General features: G+C 31.9%; 1 protein-coding gene across 2 annotated transcripts in view; it reads right to left on the minus strand.

The window, feature by feature from the left end:
• Nucleotides 1–25,269, minus strand: part of LOC102801947 (uncharacterized) — a 53,947-nt gene that overhangs the window by 11,080 nt on the left and 17,598 nt on the right. For both annotated transcript variants that reach the window (XM_085504350.1, XM_085504349.1), the window contains exons 2-3: nt 18,115–18,443; nt 12,499–13,131 (exon numbers count right to left, since the gene is read on the minus strand). In XM_085504350.1, the coding sequence (XP_085360476.1) occupies nt 12,499–13,131; nt 18,115–18,390 (909 nt within the window). In that variant the 5' untranslated portion in view covers nt 18,391–18,443. The remainder of the gene's footprint in view (nt 1–12,498; nt 13,132–18,114; nt 18,444–25,269) is intronic.

A 25,269-nucleotide genomic window follows, 5' to 3' on the forward strand; every position in this document is an offset into this window, starting at 1 on the left:
AGTGATTCATTCATAATAATCCCAACTCCATCTGTGTATTGTACACAATAATTTTGATGTTTTTATCAATGTTTTATAACAGGGAGGAGAATCAGTTTGGAGTCTCTTTAAAATATATTGATTTAACCCAATTTCACAGAAGAGAAATTCTAAGCAAATGTCATAGATGCGTTCAAATTAGATTTAAAAATAGAAGTTTTATAAAAAGGTGGTAGAGATAGATGTTATTTTGATCTTTGTTCTTCTTTAGCTCATACTATTGATCTGTGTATTTTATTTATTTATGTTACTTTTAATTTTATTTTAATATAAATTTCAGTATTTTAGCAAAGACTGAATTTGAATTGACTTCAATACACAATTGGTAAAATTAACACAATTTTTGGTTGTCACTAGAACTTGTGTAGATTTTGTGAAAATCACTACAACTCCCCATGTCTTGAGGACCCCAGCAATATGTTAGCAACTACTGAGCACGAGTTGGTAATTGGCTATTAAAAACTTTGTAGTATTAGCCGACATAGCTACCAGAGAAGAGATGTCAATTTAGAAATAAACGTACTTGTAAGGCCAGACTTTTATTATCCCTTGTTTCGCGAACCCGCCGAATGAACAGTAGCCGAAAATGAAATAAAAATAAAATTTTATTTCAGCGTAATTTCTCGACTTGTGAGTGCAAAAAATTGCTAAAAAAAAATTATTTTTATCTTCATTTTTTTTTGCCCGCCGCTTAACAAAATCCAAGTTGCATTTTCAAGGGAGTATCATGATCAAAGTACCGAAGTCTCGCACAGATCTATACTTTATGCGCGTTGGTTGACAGTGAATCTCGGGTAATGACCACTCTACGTGCTGCTTGAGACTACTAGGCGAACATGGCGGCGGCGTAGTTTGTGGTGACACGCCGTGAAACTGTTGTCAAAAACCGAGAAATCCCTCATTAATGCTGAAAATTGTGCCCCAATTGGCGACACTGCCAACCAGGTTATGCATGGAATAAAATTTTATTTAATTTCTTCTCTCTGATCAATGATCCCACTTACAATTCTATGAGAATCACACAAATCTAATGGAAAAAAAAGAATTAATTTTTTTCGCCATCCTCAAAAAAATTTACTTATAAAAACTCGAGAAACAAGGAATAAAAAAAGTCTGGCTTAATGTGAAAAAGATATTCTCTTTGTGAATGGTGGAAATTAAATGTAAAATAAAAGATAACTGAAATCATCATGTCAGTTCACTTTACTATATTAGAATACATAAATGTATACTGATATTCTATTTATAAATTCAATTACAGTACAGACAAGTTTTCCATATAAAATATATTATCGTTAGACAGCCATTTTGTTGCCATTCATAAAGTAAATGAAACAAGCCTGAACCTGCTGTATTTCTCAATCATGAAAAATAAGACACCTTTGCATTAATAACTGAATATATCTGAAATTATAAATTAGAATTTCTCACTATTAAACTGACAAATTAATTGTTCTAACCCAGGTAATTTTGACACTTGCTCCCAGAATTTTAAGATTACGTTAATATACAAATTAAAAGTTTTGAATATTTGAAGTGAATACTTCCAACATTACTTGTTTTTTTCCCTCAAAATCTGCGAACAAGTCTTTATTTCAATGAAAACAACAGTACAAATTTATGCCAGTTGAATATGTTGCAATTCTATCATTAATTTGTGTTATCTATATGCAGTTTTGTCAAGTTTTCACACAATAATCAATTTACCAACCCCTGCAGAGAATGACAAACAATGTCCATGTGATCCAAACTAAACAAAGGAATAGATAAATATCAAAAATAAATATTGCACCAAAATTAGACCAGGAATAAATAGCATCGGCTAATTTGCATTCAAATAATTAACAAATTTGTGTGCCAGTAAGGAGTATCGGTATACACTATTAATTGGTTTTATTTTTAGTCATATTTTAATTCTCCCCAAATGAACTGCAGTAGTAACACAATTGATCAATAATATACAAAAGTCATGAAAGGGAGATGTGATGCTGTACTCTTTATCTCTATGTTATATATCTATTCATCTGCTATTATGCCTGTAGGGGACTCAATATTATTACAATGGCACATGTGCATGGAAATCCATATATAGAACAATGCATTAGATATTCAATATAACTAACTGTTGCAGCTAAATACTTTTAGTTTTTACAGTGATTCATAGTAAAAGGGTTCTGATGAAAATATCGCAGTATGCGCAACAGGACATCACAGCGGCTGGTGGTATTGACTGATAAATATCAACTGTTTATACGTAATACTTCTTATTCCCACTTGTTGGCAAATGGTAGAGGTAGCTAATGGTGGACTAATATTTCAGTAAGATGAGAAATGTGTGGATTTTATCCAACTGAGTGATTGTAAAAACTGAGGAGACCAAATACTGTGAAGGCGTTGAGCGTTGAATAACTAAATTAAATTCGTGCAAATACTGTGGAATACTTTATTTTCGCTGGAATTAATTTTCGCTGAAAAGGCTTTTCGGGTGTTTTGCTTGGAATTTATTTTCACTGATTTTTGATGAGATTAATGTAAAATATAGGAAAAAATGTATATTCACTGGATTTTATTTTCACAGAATCATCCCTTCAGCAAAAATAGCGAAAATAAATTCCAAGCGAAAATAAAGTATTCTACAGTATGTAAAATTACTCATTGTTTTAGCAGGCAAAATAAGTAAAAGCTAGTGAATATGCTCAAAATATCAAAACAGTGAAAATTAATTAATACAGTAATAATAAATGAAATAAAGAATTTTACCATGATTGATAAACATGCTGTATATATTGTAAAGTGACTGTGTGACCACATACACTAATGTGGTTTCATTTCAATATAAGAGTATAAATATTTGAGTATAATACTAATATGCAGCACTTTATTCAAACCAACTGTACGAATGCATACACTGCTGGAATTTCATTTCAATATTATCAAAGTGAACACAAGTATTTGAGTATGACGTGAATATACAGCAATTTTTCCAAAGCAACTGTGCGGCAATATACACTGACGGGATTTCATTTAATTAGAAGATACAAATATTTGAGTATGACGTAAACAGGACACATCTGAAACTCTGCTAGATTCCTTTTTTTTTGAAGGTATACGTGCAATAAACAGGATACGTGTTTTTTTAATCTGAAAGATATCTGCAAATGTGCTAGATTAGTTTTTTTTTTCTAAAGGAATACGTGCAATAATTTTAAATATCTGAGACAATGCTATCAATCATCTATACCACTTCAACACATGAAATTTATTTCAATTTTTTTTTCTAATTATTTAATACATTACGAAAAGTTACGATCAATGGTCCTACATTTCCCTGAATTATGAAGCAATTATGATTAACTACCGGTATATACCATATTTGCTATATTAGAAGCACATCTTCAACAGAGGCACATATAAAGGAAAAATCACATTGGCTGTATACTAAATCATTGTATATTACTGCTACTCATTTTACCTTTAAATCTCTAATTAAAAACGCATGCACTAATAAAGAAAATACAGTAGTTATACTGCACCAATATTGACATACACTTGATATATAATCAACAACAACTTGTTTTGATTTAGTTCTCTGCAATTGATAAACAAGTCAAAATTATTGATTTAAATGTGTAATTTATGAATTAGGTTCACTCAGTTGAGTTGTTCACAAATCTAATCATATCAACATTTGTGTGTTGCTAAGTCAGGACTATTAAAACGACCGTTTAGGCTTCTTATGATGGGTCGACAAAAACAGGTGGTACGGTTCATTTACAGTATTACCCTTATCAGATCAAAGAAATATATTTACAGATGGTGAAGTTCTGTTATCGCACCTAACACTCCTTCCTTCCTTCCTATTATAATATTGGACCCTGGTCAGTAAAAATAAATAACCTTTGTTAACCTTTTCACCACTACCGGTAGACTTTCTCACCTAAATTTTTTGCACTTTTCTTTTTAATAATATTCTTCAATATTTCTGGAAATGAACCCTAATTTTAGAGCCAATAGACAAAATTTTGGTCAATTTTCAGTATTTACTCAAAAATTTTTTTGGCTATTTTGTCCCAATCTTCTGAAGGAACTATTTTGTGAATTTGTGATGAAAAGAGTGAACTGGTGGTGAAAAGCCTAAAGTTGGTCAATACACTTCCATGAAAGTTAGTTGATTTTTTTTATATTTTGCAAATAGATTGCTCATTGCTATACAATGACATATGTGGAAAAAAAAATGAGATCACAGACATACATGGAGTGAAAGTAAAACAGTGACCCATTCAATTAGAAAATTTCTTTAAAAAAGGGCTTGGATGGTGGAGGAAGTATGTAAGGAAACAGCAGCCATATGCAATGCTAATACATGGGAAACACTAGTAGAACCTGTTCTCACGTGAATACATCTACGTGTCAAATTCCAATGCACCGATGTTCAAAAAACTGAATTGATCAACCACAACCAATTATAAAAAAAAAATGAATGTCAAGGAAAATAGCAAAGATTGTACTGGGGGTCTAATCTTCTGAAGGCCATTTTTCAGAAAATAAACTTGCACACATTTTTTTGTAAGTTCTGTAACTAAATAGAAATCATGTTCATCTCGTCCAAAATTTGATAATGGATTAAAGAACAATTAAAATAAGTGCAAAATGCTATAATATATAATATTTCAGTAAATACACGCATTGTTGTCAATGAATGCAAGCAAGGTATCCAAAAATGATATTTATTTTTTTTAATCCACGGCTTGCTTCATGGTTGAAATATAAGCATCTGAATCTATGCTAAAGCATGTAATTCATGACAATGTATGTTGATAGTCAGATTTGAATTTAAATACATACCAGAACAAAATAATGATAATTTTAAATGCAGTGGCATGCTCTGAACTGATGTACAAGGTTGTCACCAAAATACTGTATTTTCTCGACACAAGAACAATAAAGCTAAAAATGATGACACCAAATTCACACGACCGTAATCTGTTTTTACAGTAACAGGTTGTATACATAAATGTAGGCGCTTTTGATAGCGCTGATATGGTAGTGCTTTTAAACATGCCTTTTTAATTATTTTAGCTGATTTACAAAATCTGGAGTTTCCGCATTTCAAGATGTCACTATTTTAGTATGAGGTATATTCTCACAGTGAGACAAAAAAAAATATTCTCACAGTGAGATTGTTGGCACTTAGATAAATTACAATTCTGTCAATTCATGAATTGAGTCAAATTCACTGACATGGCATGTACACGAATGTAGCTGTTCCAAGATGATTTACAGTATTGTATAGATGTCAGATTTATTTTTACACTACAGACAAATGTATGTAAACTGTAAACAAAGTCTATGTTGGTTGATGTGGTGAGTTTATCATCTAAGTGCATGCATTCTTTGTAATTCTTGAACGTACTTGTCCTAGTATAAACGGTCTCATTGATAATGCAAACGTGGATGGAATTTGCAAGAGATTTTGCCTTACTCCTGCATTTCAAAATGAATGGACTTACGCGAGAGAAAGGCGAAGAGACTACTATGACATAATGCAGCCTAGAGTAGCATCCAGGGATCATCTTGCACTGTATGTGAGACAGTTATATATATATACATTCAATTACATAAACTCCCAATATAAACTACATCGCTAGTATTGAATGAAAACATGCAATCATATTTTGCTATTATTCCAATACTAGTAGTGTCCAGAACACAAAAGATATACCATTAAGATGTACCGGGTACTATATATTCTATATTAGAAACGCATCACCAATAATACATATAATATAGTTAATGCTGTATTTATATAAACACATTTGGAGGAGTTCTATATAAAAATAATATCTATAGGCTTATTTGCATTATTGGTAGCACATACACTTTATAGGCAATTGACAAAGATGTGCCTATAAGTCTTATATAAAAATCCAACATACAATAAATGCAAATTTTGGTCCATGTGAATTGTACTGCTTTTAGAGATACACTTCTATGGACTTTTCAATATATGTTTTTGTATTCAAATGCAATACACACTCCAAAAAATAGATTGTTTTGAAACTATTCACCGAAAAAAAAAAAAATTTTTGTTCTGACATTTTGATATAAATGCCAATATTGACTACGGGTATATATTATTTTATAAACATATTTGATTTCACATTATTGTAATCAGCGTGAATATCACAATCAAAGATCAAATATTTTTAGTCTAAATTAGCTGTAATAATTCAGGATTAAACCGGATTACCACATACCTTGTGGAATTTATAGTGCACAGGAGGTGATGGAAGTTATAGATATTACCCGATAGTATTTAGTGCTTTTAAGGTTATCATACCTTAGTTACCAGGAATGGTAACCCCAAAAGCTAAATCTGGAATGTCTAGCTGGGAACCCGATGCAATATCGGATATCTCAAGAGGAAATACTTAACCTGCTCACCCCTAACATTCCAAATATTTTGATTTTATCCCAAAGACTGATATACAAGCTTGGTTGATTCCATTACAGCTATAGGGGTGTTTTTTTGTTCACTTGCAAGATGTATGTGAAAATAAATGAAATATTAAAGACCCGGGTTGTTAGTTAGATTATTTTCTTACTGGAATAAAAAGAAAATTGAAAACAATAGAGAGAATAATTGTTTAAGCAGCAATAAAGAACAATAGTATCCCATGATTCCATGGGGCAGTCCCAGGGATTCAAGAGCCCTAGTTTAAGTAAAAGAGAAAATCAAATATGAATGCTGGGGCATGTGTATAAATTTTTTAAATAAGCAATTTTTTTTTTTTATGGAGTTTCATTGTGATTTGCACAGTTAACTTTTTATTTAAGTGCCCATATTTTCAATTATTAGGTTATTTATGAGGGATAGTTATAATTTACTACATTGTTAATTTGATATTTAGGACTTCTGGAATTAAAACACATTATGATCATTTTTATGATACATAAATCTTCCTGGCCATTTCAATAGAAGTATCCTGAAACGTGGACATGGTCACGTTTAACCTTGACCAAAACTCACCTTACAATAATGTTATTTTCATCTAGTATTCAGTCAAACATAAATTATTCATTAAATTGCTTTAACTCACATGACACTTTAAATGCATGTGGTGTGTGATGTTTAGTTTATTGGAGTATGTATGAAGCTCTTATTATTCACCAGTTGTGCTGTCATTGATTGCTCTGTGCTATTTTAACACAGTGATGGATTATCTAGGAGTACTCCTCCCTGAAAACCAACCCACCTAAATAATATTACATGTACAAGTACACAGACAATGCAAGAAATATCATGGTGTTGCAAAAATTGTAGTAATATTCAATTGTAAAACTACAAGTAAATGAGCCACTAATGAGTTCCCATCCCCTCCCACTGAATCACCAAAACTAAAGTAGAATACTGTAGAATTTAGCTGGAATTAATTTTCCCTGAAAATACTTTTTTAGGTGTTTTGTATGGAATTTATTTTCACTCATTTTTGATGAGCTGAATGTAAAATATAGGAAAAAAGATATATTCGCTGGATTTTATTTTCACTGAATCAGTCCTTCAGCGAAAATAGCGAAAATTAAATCCAAGCGAAAATAAAGTATTTTCCAGTATATGACCTCGATATTATAACATTTTAAAAACATTTGCTTTCAGAAGAATATACATTTAATGTAAAACAGCTTATAAAGTTGACACTAACAAATTATACTGTGAGTTTGGTCAAAATTTTACCAAAATAATTTGGCTTTTACGTGCCTCTATGTGTTGTACAAACTACCATATTGGGAATGTTGATGAAGGCTGCACAAGAAAATATAATGCATGTATACATTAACATTGTCCACACCTCACTCCCCAAATACATTTAGTCAAGAACATTTTGAATACATGAATTATCCATTTTTGCACAATAAGTTGTTTAAGTTTTAATTCTTATAAATGGTTCTTTGTTTTCAACACAAGTTTTTTTTTTTTTTAAGAACAAGTCATTTTCAGTTACTAGGCAGTAAAATTCTAATTCCTACATTAAACAATTTACATCTTTGTTTAATCAGTACACAGATGAATGTGGATTTAATTTTCATATAACTGTACTGTACTTAATGAAAGGCAGCTGTTCTTAATAAACTGGTAACTCCATTTAATTATCTTAGTTTGATATGGGTGGTGAATCACTGAGAAAAAATGTCCAGAAACAGCAAATGACATTTTTGTAACAGATGTCACCACAGCCTTCAGGTCACTGTAAATGTGTTTTCATTTGGCAAAAGCATAACACTGAATTCACAAACAAATCTTAAAGCATGTCATCTTCCTCATACAAACCACCCAGAAAAAAAAAGTGTAAATTGTGCTCCAATTCCCCAACAAATTTTGGTGCAACAGCGTTTTCATGGTATTTTCTATAAAATATTTGATCTACCGGTAATAAAAATAATTTCTCATCTTAATAGAAAATTTGAGAATAAATACAGAAAAAAATGATTCAAATTTATTTTGTAAAAAAAGAAAATACTGATGGATCCCAGTAAGGTGAGGGTTATGAACCATGGAGTACAATGTGTTCATTGTTCATAAGCACAAGCTTCAAGTGACCATGATTTATGTAATCAGCATCCAGGCCTTGATCACAAATGAAAGGTGGATAACCAACTGACAATAGAATGTACCAGCCTATGGACACCATTTTTATCATAACATACACATAATCGCAAAGGAAACAAGACCCATGAGGAAAACAATGCAATTTTGTTACTCTGTTGCCAAGGTTATTTTATCATTCAATATTAAATCCAAAAGGCAAACGATTATGAATGGTCCATTTGTAACATCTGTGTGAATCAAAATATTGCAAATCTGTTTTCAATTGATTCACTGTATATCGGATTAGCCAGTGTCAGTCATTCATTTATTTCACAGTTGACCTAGATATTTGGTTGGTCTGCCCCTAAATATCAAGCACAACTACACCATATTTTGTTGGTCAGTCCCTATACAAGTTAATTTATCTTACATTTGATACTAATATATTTTGTTGGTCAGTCCCTATATAAGTTAAATTATGCTACCTTTGATACTAATATATTTTGTTGGTCAGTCCCTATATAAGTTAAATTATGCTACCTTTGATACTAATATATTTTGTTGGTCAGTCCCTATATAAGTTAAATTATCCTACCTTTGATACTAATATATTTTGTTGGTCAGTCCCTATATAAGTTAAATTATCCTACCTTTGATACTAATATATTTTGTTGGTCAGTCCCTATACAAGTTAAATTATCCTACCTTTGATACTAATATATTTTGTTGCTCAGTCCCTATACAAGTTAAATTATCCTACCTATGATACTAATATATTTTGTTGGTCAGTCCCTATATAAGTTAAATTATCCTACCTTTGATACTAATATATTTTGTTGGTCAGTCCCTATATAAGTTAAATTATCCTACCTTTGATACTAATATATTTTGTTGGTCAGTCCCTCAATACATGTACCTCAATTACATTCTTTTGGATATGTTATATATTGGTCTGTCCTAAAATACAAAGTACATGTACACACTGCATCGAATACTAAACAATGTACATTTTATTTTACACAATATTAAATTTGTGTTATTGTAACCACAAACTCAGAGTACTTTTATGTGAATATAAAGTTTTATTGTATAGTTAAATCTTTAGCTCCGAGACTAAAAATATGTTGGCTATTAAAAGGTTGGCCATCATAGCCATTTCAGTATTACACGTTCTATATACACTTACTGTGCAATCAAGCACGATATCAACAGAACTGTTGACTTTTGTGGTACATTGTATTGTGAAGCTTCAAATTTGCTGTATCATAACAACAAAATATAGGAGTAAGTTGCAGCTATATTTTAAACCTTTTGGTGAATAAATTTAAAATTATTACAAATTACAGAAAGAAGATCTGTTGTTATTTTTGTATGTGATTTGAACTAAAATATCTTTAAGACATTAGCATTGCCATATTCTGTTAGTTTGGTACAAAATTAATGCCAAAATGAGAGAAAATGACAGATAATGGGACAAAATGGAAGATTTACACAACAAATTTTAGAAAAGAACTGACCATGAACAGGTTAAAGTTTTGAACTCCAGGGCGGCAATATAATATAAAAAATTACAATACATTTCAATATTTGTAAAAAAATGCATTATTTACAAATATTTAGAATCCAGTTGTTAATGAGATGTTAAAATAATAGTGTCCCTGTGTTATTGAGGAAGGAAGTGCAAACCACTTACTTCAATCCTGCAGTAATCCATCAAATCTGTAATTAGAACTGGGAGACATTACTAGGGGGTCAGAATAAACTGTGGTTAATTAACCAACACTGTCACTTTTAGCTTATCTGACATTTTTTTCTAAATTTACTATAGCTTTTAGTTATTCGTCAATTCATTATTATTTACAGCTCTTCAGACAGTGCAAATTTTTCTTTGAAGATACATTTCTTAGTGTTTTATTTTGTCTATTACATTTTTTTTATTTTGCTTTTATTTTCCAAATTTTTTTTTTATTTTAACCATGAGTGAATATAATATGGTGGTGGTAACTGCCAGTATTTTATAAATGTTGTAAGGTTACATGGGACCCATATCAAACAACGAATCATAACTACTGTCCTTTAACTATAATTACGACTGCAAGCTTCATCAAAATTGTACATGATATTATTACTATCAACAATTCATTTTAGTCAATACCATGTCCTGTAGGTTTAAGCCTTTGAGCAGAATCATTTTTCCTGTCAAAGTTTTTTTTTGTATTATGCTATAAATTTTTTTTTATAATTTTGGACCAAACAGACATAATATCATATTGACTACAGATCCTAATCAAAATGTTTTGGGGAAAAAAAGGAAAATATATTTCCCGAAAGGTGAGAAAACTTTGTGGCTCAAAAGAGTTACCGGTAATATTATTTTTTTAAATAAACTTGATAAATATTTTAAAATTACATGCTTAGTATTAATTAGCCTTTGTTATCATCAAAATTCAACAAATACATGTGCATACTGTGAGCTGGTATACAATACATGGTTCTGTCCATTTCTCTGCCAGCAAACAAAACCATACTAGGGTAGCAGGTTTAATGCTTCTATTAATATCTCAGTGAGGTCATATATCAACAATTTGAAAAGCAATACTAATGTAGTAGGGGAATGAAGCTAAATATTCATGTGAAGCAAACATATGGTTTGCAATACGCTAAGAATTTGAACTTTTTTTAATAAACAAATTTTTTCTGTTTTATCACAGTGTTCTTCTAAGCAATTTCAATGTAAAGATTTTAGGATAGTCATAATGAAATCATTAATAGAAAATGTTCAGATCATGTACTGGATGAAATCATATTTCCCAAAAAATGAGCAAATATAATTCAAGCTTCAAAGCACTCAGTCAATGTACAGTACAAGTTCGTATAATTTTTCATGCCTTGTACATGTCACATGGGACCCATATGAAGCACATACAAGGCTTAAACTTGGGTGCTTTATCGACATATGAGTTCTCTGTTACTCTACAACACAGAGATGGTATATGAGCCATGACACAAACCCCATGGGATCAACCAACTGTCAAAGGAGCAGCTGAGGAAATAAGTCAATTTCCTGACCTTTGATTCCCATAAATAACAGCAATACTTAAAACTAAATAATTTCTCTTAAAATTGATGCAATCATGTTGAGGTACTTTAATATAGATCTATAAGTAATTATAAATAATACACATAGTGGAACAAGAAAGCGTTTCTCTTTTTAGACATCGAATATTTCAACTGCGGGGAAAATGTGATGTATTTGAGATATTGCTATTAACAAGAAACTGGTTTGTCAGACATAACACAGATAATATGAAACTGAATAGACAAGATAAAGTTACAGGCTTCTGTTAAATATCTTAAGGTCCTAATAACAAATGATGGGACAAAAATAGTTGATAGCTGTTAGAGAATGTTTTCTTGCCAGTAACTCAAAGCTCTCAGTATTTTAACGGGTGCTTATTCATGAAGTGATTACATTTTAAGACAGCTTGGCGACGAGTGTAGATGCTGTAAAGTTTATTTGACAATGTTGTCAAGCTGACCTATGAATAGTGTGATTGAAGACACATCTGTAAGCCGCAAACTGCTACGCAGCTTGTTCAAATATTACCCTGGTGGTGAACTCTGAACAACAGATAGGCTTGTGTAATGTATACAATATTTGTAAGGCAAACTGTTTGAACTTTTCATAGCAGGAATAATTTAAGCTATTTCAGATCAGGAATATTTGCGGATAAATTGAGCTGACCTCTAGAAACGCAAAGCTATTTTTGTAATATGCACCCAAACTAAGTGCTGCCCAATTAATGTTACTTTGTTTTTGTATTCATATTTATATTTTATTGATAATAAATTCATAATTTGTTGATCCTTACCTGTATTTTTTGTTTGAGCTCATAAATGGTTTCCATTTCATCCTCCTCCATGACGACACCCGAAGACAGGTGTGATGAGGCATGGGACAGCGAATCATCATAGTGGTTGACTGATCGATAATCCATTGCTTGGCTAGAAGTAAAACTAGAGTTGCTATGTCTACGCGAGTCCTGCATGGGTAAGGGTGGATGATGACGATAATCTGAATTATAACTTGAATGATTTGTACGATTGTTTCGTAGATAATCAGGTGGTCTGTGCCCACCGTTCTGGTGCGAGTTGTATAAATAATTAAAGTTGAGTTGGTTCAGGGACTGCGATATTGGGGCTCTTTTCAGCGACGGTTTCAACTCACATAGCTGATGCACAGATGAAATACTGGAGCGTTTCCCACCGTTCATGAACTTAATATCCTGAAGGGACTGAGATTTTATTGGGTACGGACGAGCAGGTGCAAAATGGTTAGTACCCGTTGACACATGGTCCCGGTGAGTTTGTGCAGCAGATACAACATCTGGAACTCGTGGTAAATCAGCTATGTTATCAGGAGTAGCTGAGCCTCGACTGCTGGGAGCTCCATTGGGTGTGATAGGTCGCACGGCTATCGGTTTGATAAGCCTTTTCTCCTTGTGCTGAAACAATAAAAGCAAATCATGACATCAGGCATGAAGGTTAAACTGCAAAATACTGCACAGCACATCCACAGATGGCCTTTATTAAAACATGCTGCTTGCATTACAATATTATTATCATGTATGCTACAGGGATTGGCTCATAGATATGCAAATGACATGCTAATAATATTGTAATATGTTAATTTTATGTTAATGAGATAACCACTGCAGGCAATACTAGTACTTCAATTTTGCCTGCAGATTATTTGATAGAAATTCTGACAATTCAAAAAGCATTATGAAATTTAAAATTAATTTTTTTTTAATTAGGAGTGTGAACACAATCAAATGAAATACAATTCAACAATCGAATGAAATACAATTCAGAAATAAAAGTACAGGAAAATTAATTTGATACACATACAGGCATGTATGCTTGGGGGACTCGTTTATAAAGAGCAAGAATGACATTAACACTGAAGTCATTTGGATACTTGCACTCTAATGTAATGAATGAATTATGTGCGTACTCATTTGGAATTGTACTTGTAAATTCATAGGGTGAGGGCAGTAGATGAAACAACTCACTCATATTTCATAAAATAGTACAATCTCAACTTTAGGGGTAGACTGTTCAATTTTTAAGGTAGGTAATCTAAAAACAACAAACGATGTACTAGTACATAATGAAGTATACTTTATTTTAGAGACAACAATAAATGTTTTTATTTTTTAATCATTTAGTTTTATGTTTCTGTTTTGGTGGCATAAGAATTTTATGCATAGTACAACAGAGTATTTGTAATTTGTATGGAAATAATAAAATAATCAAACGAACTGAGCCTTGCTCTCTTATAACCAACATTTCAACCGTTTCATTGCCTTTATTAGATACATAGATACATGGGAATCATTTCAATCATTTATTAACATATGATATCATTGGCAAAGCAAAAATATTTTTATGATATTTCATAATATTTATTTTATGCAGACGATCAAATAAATATTTTTAAAAAAAATTTAGTAATCTCGATGACATAAAATATAAATAGTAACTAGTGAGGTTTAATTAATTTAACACAGTAAATAATTAGAAAGTATTAATTAATTAATTTGATCACTTTCCCTAGGCAAAAGAAATGAATGAATCCCTAACACCTAACGGTTCCACATGAGTTAATATACAGGCCCCAACCAGACAAACATAATCAGCCATACCAATCATGCAGAAATAATACCAATCGAAAAAACTCTCCCCTGACAAAATTAATCTCATTCAAAATTCAAAGATCCTGTAAATAAATCATCCATTTAATTATCAATCATTTTTCTCGCTACATTAGTTTCATTTCCAGTTTCTTTGTCAAAATTTCTTCTATAAAATTAGTATAAGCTTTTCTTTCAATGTCATCGATGATAGATGAGTTTTCAAACACAATAGAGACAGTCAGACACAATGCAGCCAGAAAGTCATACCTGCTTAATTTTAAGCTTTTTAAAGGCCAACCCACCGACTCGTTTAGGAATCACCATGTGGCTAAACATCTACACAGTTTATAATTTTTTATCGTACCATTAAGAGTTCAAATTTTAATTCTCTTCGGAAATAATTTGATAATTGTTCAAAATCTTTTGTTTTCCTTGTTTTTAACGTTATCAACAATCACTTGCAATGGAAAGTGATGTTGATGATATGTTATTTGTTTAATTAGCAGCCCATCTCCAACAGAGAAGAGCAAAAGTGCCAAATCTTTGTTTTGGTGAAATTTTAAGTACTGAAAACTCATACTGTGATTAGCCCATGTGTGTCTAATTGAGCAACTTAGAATGTAACTGGAGAGTTTTATTAAATAATTCGATACACAATTCTGTTTGATATCTTATATTTTTGAAGTTGTTGTATATCTAAGTTACATTTCTTTTATTTTCAAAACCATATTCCATCAAAGACATTACATTGTATAATCGGAACTCAATTGCCGACCGATAATATTTTTTTATATTTTTAATATTATATTGCTAATAAACTCGTCTCAAATTCACAGAGGTTATGAGAGGGATTGGACAGATGCCCTTATGGATCGGGTGATATTTCTTCACAATTTCAATTAGTCTGGCAATTTTAAAAGTTTTGGCCTTAGAATACCAAAGTTCAATCCATCCTATTAGCGTCCATTTTAGTGAACCTCTGGCATTTTTGACAATGTCTCAGACACTTCCCCAGTCACCAATGATTACCGTAAACTCTGTAATAGAAGCAGCATCCCTAATCAAAGTCGCACCCATTTTTTGTGGAACAATTGAGAACGAAAATATCACAATTTCTTATTAGTGCAGATGTTCTAATAGAAACCGCATCCCCTCTGTTGCATTGTACCATTTTAATAGAAACTGCGGCTTCTAATACAGATTTTACAGTAATTCTTCTAAGATTTATATATAACAAATTACTATAGCATTTTAGAAGCGCATCTCTAATAGAAGATCACATAACTAAAACAAGCAGCCTCTCTCAAGCCAAAATTAGAAAATTGAAGATATCATCATGAAATGAACAAATTTGAGAGTGGTCCATATGTAGTATCTATATATGTAATATCAAAGCAATTGGACTTGTCGTTTTTAACAAGAAGTCGAAAATATCACTTTTTACCAAAAATGACAAAAATATTCACCAAAATTAGAGAATTGAAGATATGATCATGAAATGAACAAATCTGAGAGAGGTCTACCCAAGGTACATATTCACCAAGTATCAAAGCATTCAGGCTTGTAGTTTTCAAGAAGAAGTCGCAAAAGTAAAACATTGACATGGACGACGAACACCGGACGACGAAGGACAATCACTCATATGATAAGCTCCTCTCGACAAAGTCGACAGCGGAGCTAAAAATCGCATTCATTCTTTGCTACAATGTAGATTATTAAAATATGATTAGTAATTAACATCCCCCCCCCATGGCTTAAAACAATTTTACCCTTAATGGAAGATGGATATAGCACAATGCAAAATCAACATTTATTTGAACCATTAATGAGAAACCTGAGAACACCAGTTAGACAAATCAGCTATAAATAGCGCCCTCGACGTCATTAAGTTTAATAACTACCAGGTAGTTTGGTAGTTTTAGTTTGGCTGGTTCCTGCCTCAAGTGTTATGGCGCACTAAGCCACAAGAGGCCGGTAACTAGTAATGGTTCCAGCATTATGATTGGTCCATCACTTTCTCGTTGCTTGTTCCATTTCCCTTGGTTACTTGACATCAGTGCTTACGCTCGTGGCCATTCAGGGGTGTCCGTTTACTCTCGAAAGTTGGGCTAATAAAAAACTTTTTATGTTACCAATTTGCACAAAAACAGCGAGAAATGCCGAAACCTAAGCAGGTTGACAGTATGGGCATGGCGTTATTGCAGAAATAAAGACTTGTTTACGGAAAGCGAATATTAGAATGTTTTCAAATTACGTCACTTTGTCACGTGCCTTTGGGCCGGGATCCCAACCCAGAAAAACAATATGGCGATTACTAGTTACCTGCGTTCTACTTGCCATTCGCAAAGGACGCTGGGAACAAGCAAACTAGTTTGGTGAGCAAAATCTTGCTACCTGAATTTTGCTCATCAGTTACCCAGCCTCCATAGAAATAGCCCTAACAAATAATTCCACGAAGAGCTTCTAAGATTCAATATTTTCAGTACCATCTTAATAATACTGTCGTCTTATACACTCCCTGGTTTTCCTGATTTTTAGAAGAAACAAATTTTTGTCAAGACCTTCACGCAAAGAAAAATTATAACCATTAAGTATATAATTGAAAAAGAAATAACAGTCAAATTCATAAAAATGTGCAAAATTGTGTACCCAAATCATGGCAGGAACAATTACATCATAGGGTTAAACTATAGGACAGAGAAAAATAAACAAAGGCAACATTTTTCAATATTATTTCTCAAATTATATAGATAGAGTTTCTTTTGGAGTGACAGAGATCATATTTACTACTTAGGCAGTATTTAATGAGTCTAGATTCAAACCTTCTAACTCTGCTGGAAGTTTGTTAAAAATAGAAACACAAACAATATGTGCCAGGTTAATTTATCGATGGCTACATCTTCCATGATGGAGCCAAATGTGACTAGTATTGCAGAAGTGATTGGCAAGTGTTCATCATTTGACACTCGCACACGTACACCAAATCACTGCACTGTGACATCTACTTTATACTATATGGAGTGCGGTTTTAATTTAACTAATGGTGTCTTCTTCATGAAGGTTCTAACAGAGAGTCTTTCTAAGATATTTTATGAAATGTGTTATATAGCAGTTAAAAACATAGCAAGTGCATTCTAGTAATATTCATTTTGCGACTTTGTAATGTACTACTTTTGTGTTTAAATGAGAGATGCATTTTCATCTTGTTCTATGTTTGGCTTCCAGTCAGGTGCTTGTCTGAAATTCCCACACAATAATAAAAAGTCATGAATTTCATTTTTCATTGGTCTTAAAAAGCTCTTAAAAAAAAACAATATTGAAATTCATTAAAATTTTATACATGGATATTTAGGTTTAAATCATTGCATATTAATTACCTCATTTGCATAACTATTAGCTAATTTTGGTAATTGATATAATTCATTACTGAGATGCTCATGCTGAACCTGATTATCTGTAGTGGAAATTTGATGCAAAAATTCACTGTTTTTGACTGTTTCAAAAACATTACATAAAAGTTATCATTTAGAAGGATAAATACCTTTTTTTCAACACGACATTCCCTCTAGCTAAATCATCACCTACTTTCAAACCCTCATCAAAATTCTTTTTTTTTTTTTTGAGTAGAAACATGTATTGAAGAATAAGTTTAAGAATCTGAATGTTTTGAACACTTGGAGTTAGTTGTAAGCTGTTGTAACGACATTGACTGATGTATGTTTTCAATTACTTAATTGGTACAAACTAAACTTTGAAATTGAAGTCATTATCATTAATTTGTATAAATACCTTTTCTAATCTTCCACTGATTGGTGTTATCTGTGGGGGTCCTATTTCCAAGTCTTCATACACATGAGCATCTTTGTCATCAGACAGTGTAGTGTCATTGCGGTTAGTGCTGCTGCCACCACGATATCCGCTATCGTTCAGCAAACTGCTGACACTTCCCATGGTGCTGGACAATGGGGAGTTGATGCCGTGATTGTGGTAAGGATGCTGCGCAGTGGAGTGATAATTTTTCAAATGTGAAGTCTCGTTGTGAGCTCCGTCGCTGCATGTTGCCATGGTAACAGAGTACTCCTGAAGGATGATGGGAAGTTGTCACATGTGGCGTTTATCTGTAATTTGAAGCACATGTAACAAGGAATGAGTTGTTTTTGAGGTAAACCAGAGTGGCTCACATTCACACTTCACCTAGCAGCAAATACTATGTTCAACTCATTCCGGTATTTGTAATCTCCAACCAAATTAAAGTGGCATGACATGATGTAGTTGAACTGTGAATGAAGAAATGATATATAAATATTGATCTTGATCATGTTCTGAATAAAAAAAAGAAAGAAACACAAGCAAAAGATTTTAATCTGTCAACCATGGTTCACTAGAAAACACAGTAAACACCTGAAGAACTAGGCTATGACCATCTGTACTATGTTTATTTGATCTTTAAAAGCACATCTCCGATAGAGAAATATGCGAGAGAAAAAAATGGAAACTTAACGCACAATTGTCTATTTATACCAACATGTTTAATATCCAATGCATATTTTCCTAACACTGGACACCTAATCACTAGTGTTACTCTGCTCGGAAGAGCAATTTTTAGCTTCCAGGTCATTTTCAAAAAGCAAGGCCTGATTTAGCAAATACGGTATACTATGTTGTGACTGGGATATGCCTCATCAGAGATTTGCTAAATTCCTGAAATCACAACAATCAGCAAAACTGGGTCACTGTAAATCACATACAAATAATTTAACACTACAATGTAAACATCAGTACAGAAATTATTTATGTATGTTTACATCCATGTTCCACATGCAATCTTGGTTTATCCACAGTACCGTATTAAAGAGAGACTGTGGTATGATCTACCGATAAAAGTTTAATCAACCAAACTAGAGTTTCAAATAATGAATGTGTGACATATTCTACTTAGGGCACCTATAAATAAATACATAATTCATAACTCAGACTGGCTACAGCTCAATCTATTGAGTGTTGTAATCTAACCACAAGTACTTGTAATACGACCTTTGACCTCATTGCATGACAGTATTAATTTCTCATACAATATTACACAACTGGGATCATGGTATCCTAGAGATATGTAAGCACTTCATCTCACTAGATTAGTATTTCAGATGTTATTCAAATTCCAGGCAAAATATTTAACAAATTTTATGCATTTTTTTATACAACGCTGTCAAAAATTTTGATTCATATATAATATTGATTATAAATTTTGACCAAAAATATTAGAAAGAATATTTTTAAAATAAAGCAAGTAAACAGATTATTATGTTGAAGTTGAGATGGAGGTGAAAGGTTAGCCTTTTGAATGACTAAAGTTTTCCCGCCAAAAAATTTCGGTACAACATTTATCATTTTTAATTTTGTGGTTATTTTTAGACCAAAGTGACATTTTTTTGTGTTTGTATAGCATCAATAAAAGATCTGTGTGACTAAAAAGTTGTTGGGTCTGAATAAAAACCTTCTGTGTCCAGTGAGGAACAGGGAACAGCACTTTGCACATTGAAGGCAGACAATACAACGATTACCTGCCACTATTTACATGCCCGACAAGAACGCATTTCTTGTACAAGTCCATATGGAAGGAATGCTAATGTTAATCTACTGCTACCTTTGTCATGATTAAAAAAAATACACATTGTATATTTTGTATTTTCATAAATTTTTGTCAAAATGGTAATTATAAAGTGAATTTCATAAAGGCATGAATGTATTTTTATGAAAATTTATAAAATATTTATAAAACATTTATCTCACAAGATCCTCGCGCTTCATTCAAATCCTAAGAAGATACTTTTATTACCCATGAGTCTTTGCAGGTTTCGTATCAATGGCTGATTTTTCTGTCATGCATTCGTTAACGCATTGTAATTTCACAAATCCAAATCATTTGAAATTTATAAAACATTTTTAAATATATATCTAAAACACACTCATGCATGAGATTAGTAACCAGTAAATTTTATGAAATAAATCAAATTCAGATAGAGATAACTGTGAAATACAGTGAACACGTACTATTAAAACCAAACCAAGTCTAAACCATTTGTTTCTGTACATTCCTACAAGACTTATTTGTATAAAAGTTTTGTATATACACGAACATCCGTTTTTTATACCAAAAAGACACTAATTTTTCTGGATTAGATTTAAATAACTGTTTTAAAATTCTGATGACAAGGAGATAGTTTAAATTGGAAACTTTGATCAAAATTTGTTTGAACGGTGACAAAATTAAACAATGACTAAAAAAAAAAATCTTTTAAATTTAGCCATAAAATAATAGTTTGGTCAAATTTAAATTTTTAACCAATAATATGGTGAATACTGCTGAATGAGCTAGTCATCCTTCGGGCAAAATTTAAGTAGGAATAATGGTCGTCTGACGAAAGATTTAAGGAGAGACATCAGTTTTCACAGTTAAATGCTATGGTTTATGATAATGGGAGGAAGAGGAGGGTCAGTTGTATTATTAAGCTGACAGTAACGACTGTATCCCTCAAGCAATATCAAGAAAAAAAATCTATCCTTAGTTAAATGTGCAATTTATAACAATTTTTCTTGACAGATCACACAAAGAATCATGCAATTGCATTGTATGGCTCAATTGTTAATATTTCCATTGATGGGGCAAGCTGGAGTTGGATTGGTGACATAAACTTGGAAGTAGGGGTGGAAAGGAGATACAGCTAGGAAATGTACATTCTGATTTCCATGCTAAGAATAAAATAAATGCCAATTTAACAGCTTGGTATGAGGCCACACAAGAAACTAACTAGTAAAATCTGTCACCAGAAGTACATGCCTAACTTCAAATGAAAGTACACAATAACATGCCCCATTTCATACCAATTTTTTTCTACTTGCTCTACCTTCATATATATTTCCAAACTACGAACACAGAAAAAATTTAATCCGACCTGTCACTTAACTTAAAGCAATCGTGGCAGCAACCTGAGGCTGATACCCTTTGTGTGAAACAAAACCAAGTTAAGAGCATTTCTAGTGTTTCACAGGTAGTGTTATTGTTAAAGAGGAATTGAGACATTCTGCATGTGCGTGCTGACCTAAACCCATGATAAAGTAACACATATTTATGTAGCTTTTCAAAACACAATGGGATAACTAATGACTGGATGATGTGACCTGGGCTAAATTTCACCGTGCTGGTGCTCTGAACAGTACGAAACAATTATTTCCACCTGAGACAAAACCAGTGAACGGTGTCTCCACTTTACACATATTTTAAAATTACACAGACAGTGAAATCTCATTCATAGAATAACACTTTGACAACTACGCATATGCTAAACGAACACAAACATGTAGACCGTCTGAGATTATATTTTTGTATAGTTATTAAATTCTGGTACAATTGACAAGAAGGGCTGCATGACTGTAACAATACTTCTTCTTAATCAAATTTTGAGATTTGTGCAAGGAGTACCGGGGTATTTGTAAATTGCAATACTGTAATACTGTAAAACTGCATTCAAAGTTATACTTATCTTTGTATATTGAAAGTATTCAATTTCTTGAACAAAAGAGAAGTTAATTCTATCAATTTAATATTCTTTTGATAAAAAATATAAAACTTAAAAATAAACAGTAAAACTTTTATACTTTAATAATGTTAAAGAATCTTGTAGGAATACTTTCTTCACATAAAAATTAAAATTCAAAGATTATAGTATTTCCCAGAATTTTAAACCAAAGTAATTATTTCTTCAATTCTGTAAAAGTTTATGGATATTGTTGACTGTGACTGAGTTTTATTCAGAGTCTCATATGGTATGTTGCATATATCACTAGGACATTTTCTTATAAAGAAATTTGTCTTTTTTTCCACCCATGATAGACACAAAATTTATTGTGACCTGAAATCATTTCTATGATCTAATTATTCTATATATAGAAGTTAGAATGTAGGGGTTGGCAGTTGGAAAATGTAGGAGGGGAGCTGGTGCAAAAAACTGAAAATAAATTATGTACTTTTAATTAATTTTCTTTTTTTAAACTAGATTTTATTTTTCAGTGTGATATTTTGCTTTTCTCTATCACATTCTGTTATTTTCCCTGTATAATTGTTTCCTTAAAGCCTCCTCCACACCCTGAGTTTGTAATGGGCATTCCTGGGTGGAATACAAAGAACCAGTTATTAAAACAATGTTTATAATAGACAACGGAACTCGTGGCTTACAAAGGAGATACCACTGCAGACAAATGTGAGCACAACTACATAAGTTTTAATTTTGGCTGTACCCTCCAAACTATAAACACAATTTTACACATGTTTTGTCTATAAACTAGGATGTTACTCGTATTCCCCACTCTGTCTGAGCAAACAAAAGTGTAACAACCTAAAACCATTTGAACAGGTTAGAGTTCAATTGATAAATTGCCCCATAACATGTCACTATTAAAACACACACCAAACATCTGTGCTTATATTTTTAAACTTTTACATTTTCTGTATATGTTTACATACAAATGTATCTGGTCTCATAAACTGTTTATGCTGGTTGCCAGTAGCAATAAGAAAACCAATTAATAACCAAATAGACACAATAAAACATTGTTTTAGTACAATATTGTTACCCCCCCCTATTGTATACCAGAAAATGCAATGAACAGAATATACAAGTAAATGCAATAATTATTCACAGAGTTTTAATTTCGATATTTTCACTGATAAGTAAAATATACTAAATTAAATCTACGTGAACATGTAAAATAACAATAAAACTCATTGTTTTCTTGACAAATTTGAGAAAATTAAAACGCAGTGAATATGCTCAAAACGTCAACGTAGTGTAATTAATGTCAGTGAAAATAAATAGTTTTAGAGTATACTGTTGAAGAGGTGGAAGGGAGGAGTTAAGAAAGTCAAATTGAAAAAAAACAAGCAGCCTATCGGCTGAGATAGCTCCGCTGTTAGCAATGCACATTTCAATTAAAGAACTGAAGACATGATTAGAAAATGAACAATATGAATAGTATCAAAGCAATCAGACTTACAGTTTTTAACAAGAAGTCGAAAATATCACTTTTTACCAAAAAATTACAAAAATATTCACCAAAATAAATTAATTAGAGAATTGAAGATATCATCACAAAACGAACAAATCTGAGAGAGGTCCACATGTAGTACCTATATATGTAATATCAAAGCAATCGGACTTACAGTTTTCAACAAGAAGTCAAAAATATCACTTTTTACCAAAAATGACAAAAATATTCACCAAAATTAGAGAACTGAAGATATCATCACAAAATGAACAAATCTGAGAAAGGTCTACATGTAGTATCTATATATGTAATATCAAAGCAATAAGACTATTGGTTTTTAACAAGAAGTCGAAAATATCACTTTTTACCAAAAATTACAAAAATATTCACCAAAATTAGAGAATTGAAGATATCATCACAAAATAAACAAATCTGAGAGATGTCCACATGTAGTACCTATATATGTAATATCAAAGCAATCGGACTTACAGTTTTCAACAAGAAGTCGAAAATATCACTTTTTACCAAAAATGACAAAAATATTCACCAAAATTAGAGAACTGAAGATATCATCACAAAATGAACAAATCTGAAAAAGGTCTACATGTAGTATCTATATATGTAATATCAAAGCAATTGAACTATTGGTTTTTAACAAGAAGTCGAAAATATCACTTTTTACCAAAAATTACAAAAATATTCACCAAAATTAGAGAATTGAAGATATCATCACAAAATAAACAAATCTGAGAGAGGTCCACATGTAGTACCTATATATGTAATATCAAAGCAATCGGACTTGCGGTTTTTAACAAGAAGTCGAAAATATCACTTTTTACCAAAAATGACAAAAATATTCACCAAAATTAGAGAATTGAAGATATCATCACGAAATGAACAAATCTGAGAGAGGTCCACATGTAGTACCTATATATGTAGTATCAAAGCAATTGGACTTGCGGTTTTTAACAAGAAGTCGAAAATATCACTTTTTACCAAAAATGACAAAAATATTCACCAAAATTAGAGAATTAAAGATATCATTACAAAATGAACAAATCTGAGAGAGGTCCACATGTAGTACCTATATATGTATTATCAAAGCATTTGCACTTGCGGTTTTTAACAAGAAGTCGAAAATATCACTTTTTACCAAAAATGACAAAAATATTCACCAAAATTAGAGAATTGAAGATATCAACATGAAATGAACAAACCTAAGAGAGGTCTACCCAAGGTACATATACACCAAGTATCAAAGCATTCAGGCTTGTAGTTTTCAAGAAGAAGTCGAAAAAGTAAAACATTGACACGGACGACGGACGACGGACGACGACGACGGACAATCACTCATATGATAAGCTCCGCTCGACAAAGTCGACAGCGGAGCTAAAAATACGGAAATACTCAAGGATGGGATAAACATATCAAACAATCTAAACATGTAAAAGCTTGGTAAAGAATAACATATGAAATTATAAAATTACTGATAGAATAGCTAAGAAACAGAAAAGCTAGGTATAAGACAAATTTCAAAACTGAGCACGAAAACCTGGTATATTGCAAATATCATCTATAGAAGTCTGAAAAATACTAATCGCTTAAATTGTGTATACATACTTCTCTCATACTGAGTGAACCACTAATTATACAAGGCCAATTTTGCGAATCTTAGACACTTTCACTGTATTAAACTTATTTAGTCAGTAGAAAAGTCATATTTGGTAAATTTCCGGCACAGGGACAATTTACTGGTACATTGTAGATCACAAACCACAATGAGTATGCAGTGTTCTCACCAGAAATGAATTATTTGCCTCATGGTTTCATTTTTGTCTTTACTCTCAGGAGACAAATTGTCTCACAAAAATGTAAGAAAAAAAATCTGTGACAATTCATAAG

This window comes from Saccoglossus kowalevskii, chromosome 10, assembly GCF_978046115.1.
Source record: "Saccoglossus kowalevskii chromosome 10, keSacKowa6.1, whole genome shotgun sequence".
In the NCBI taxonomy this organism is placed as follows: Eukaryota; Metazoa; Hemichordata; class Enteropneusta; family Harrimaniidae; genus Saccoglossus; species Saccoglossus kowalevskii.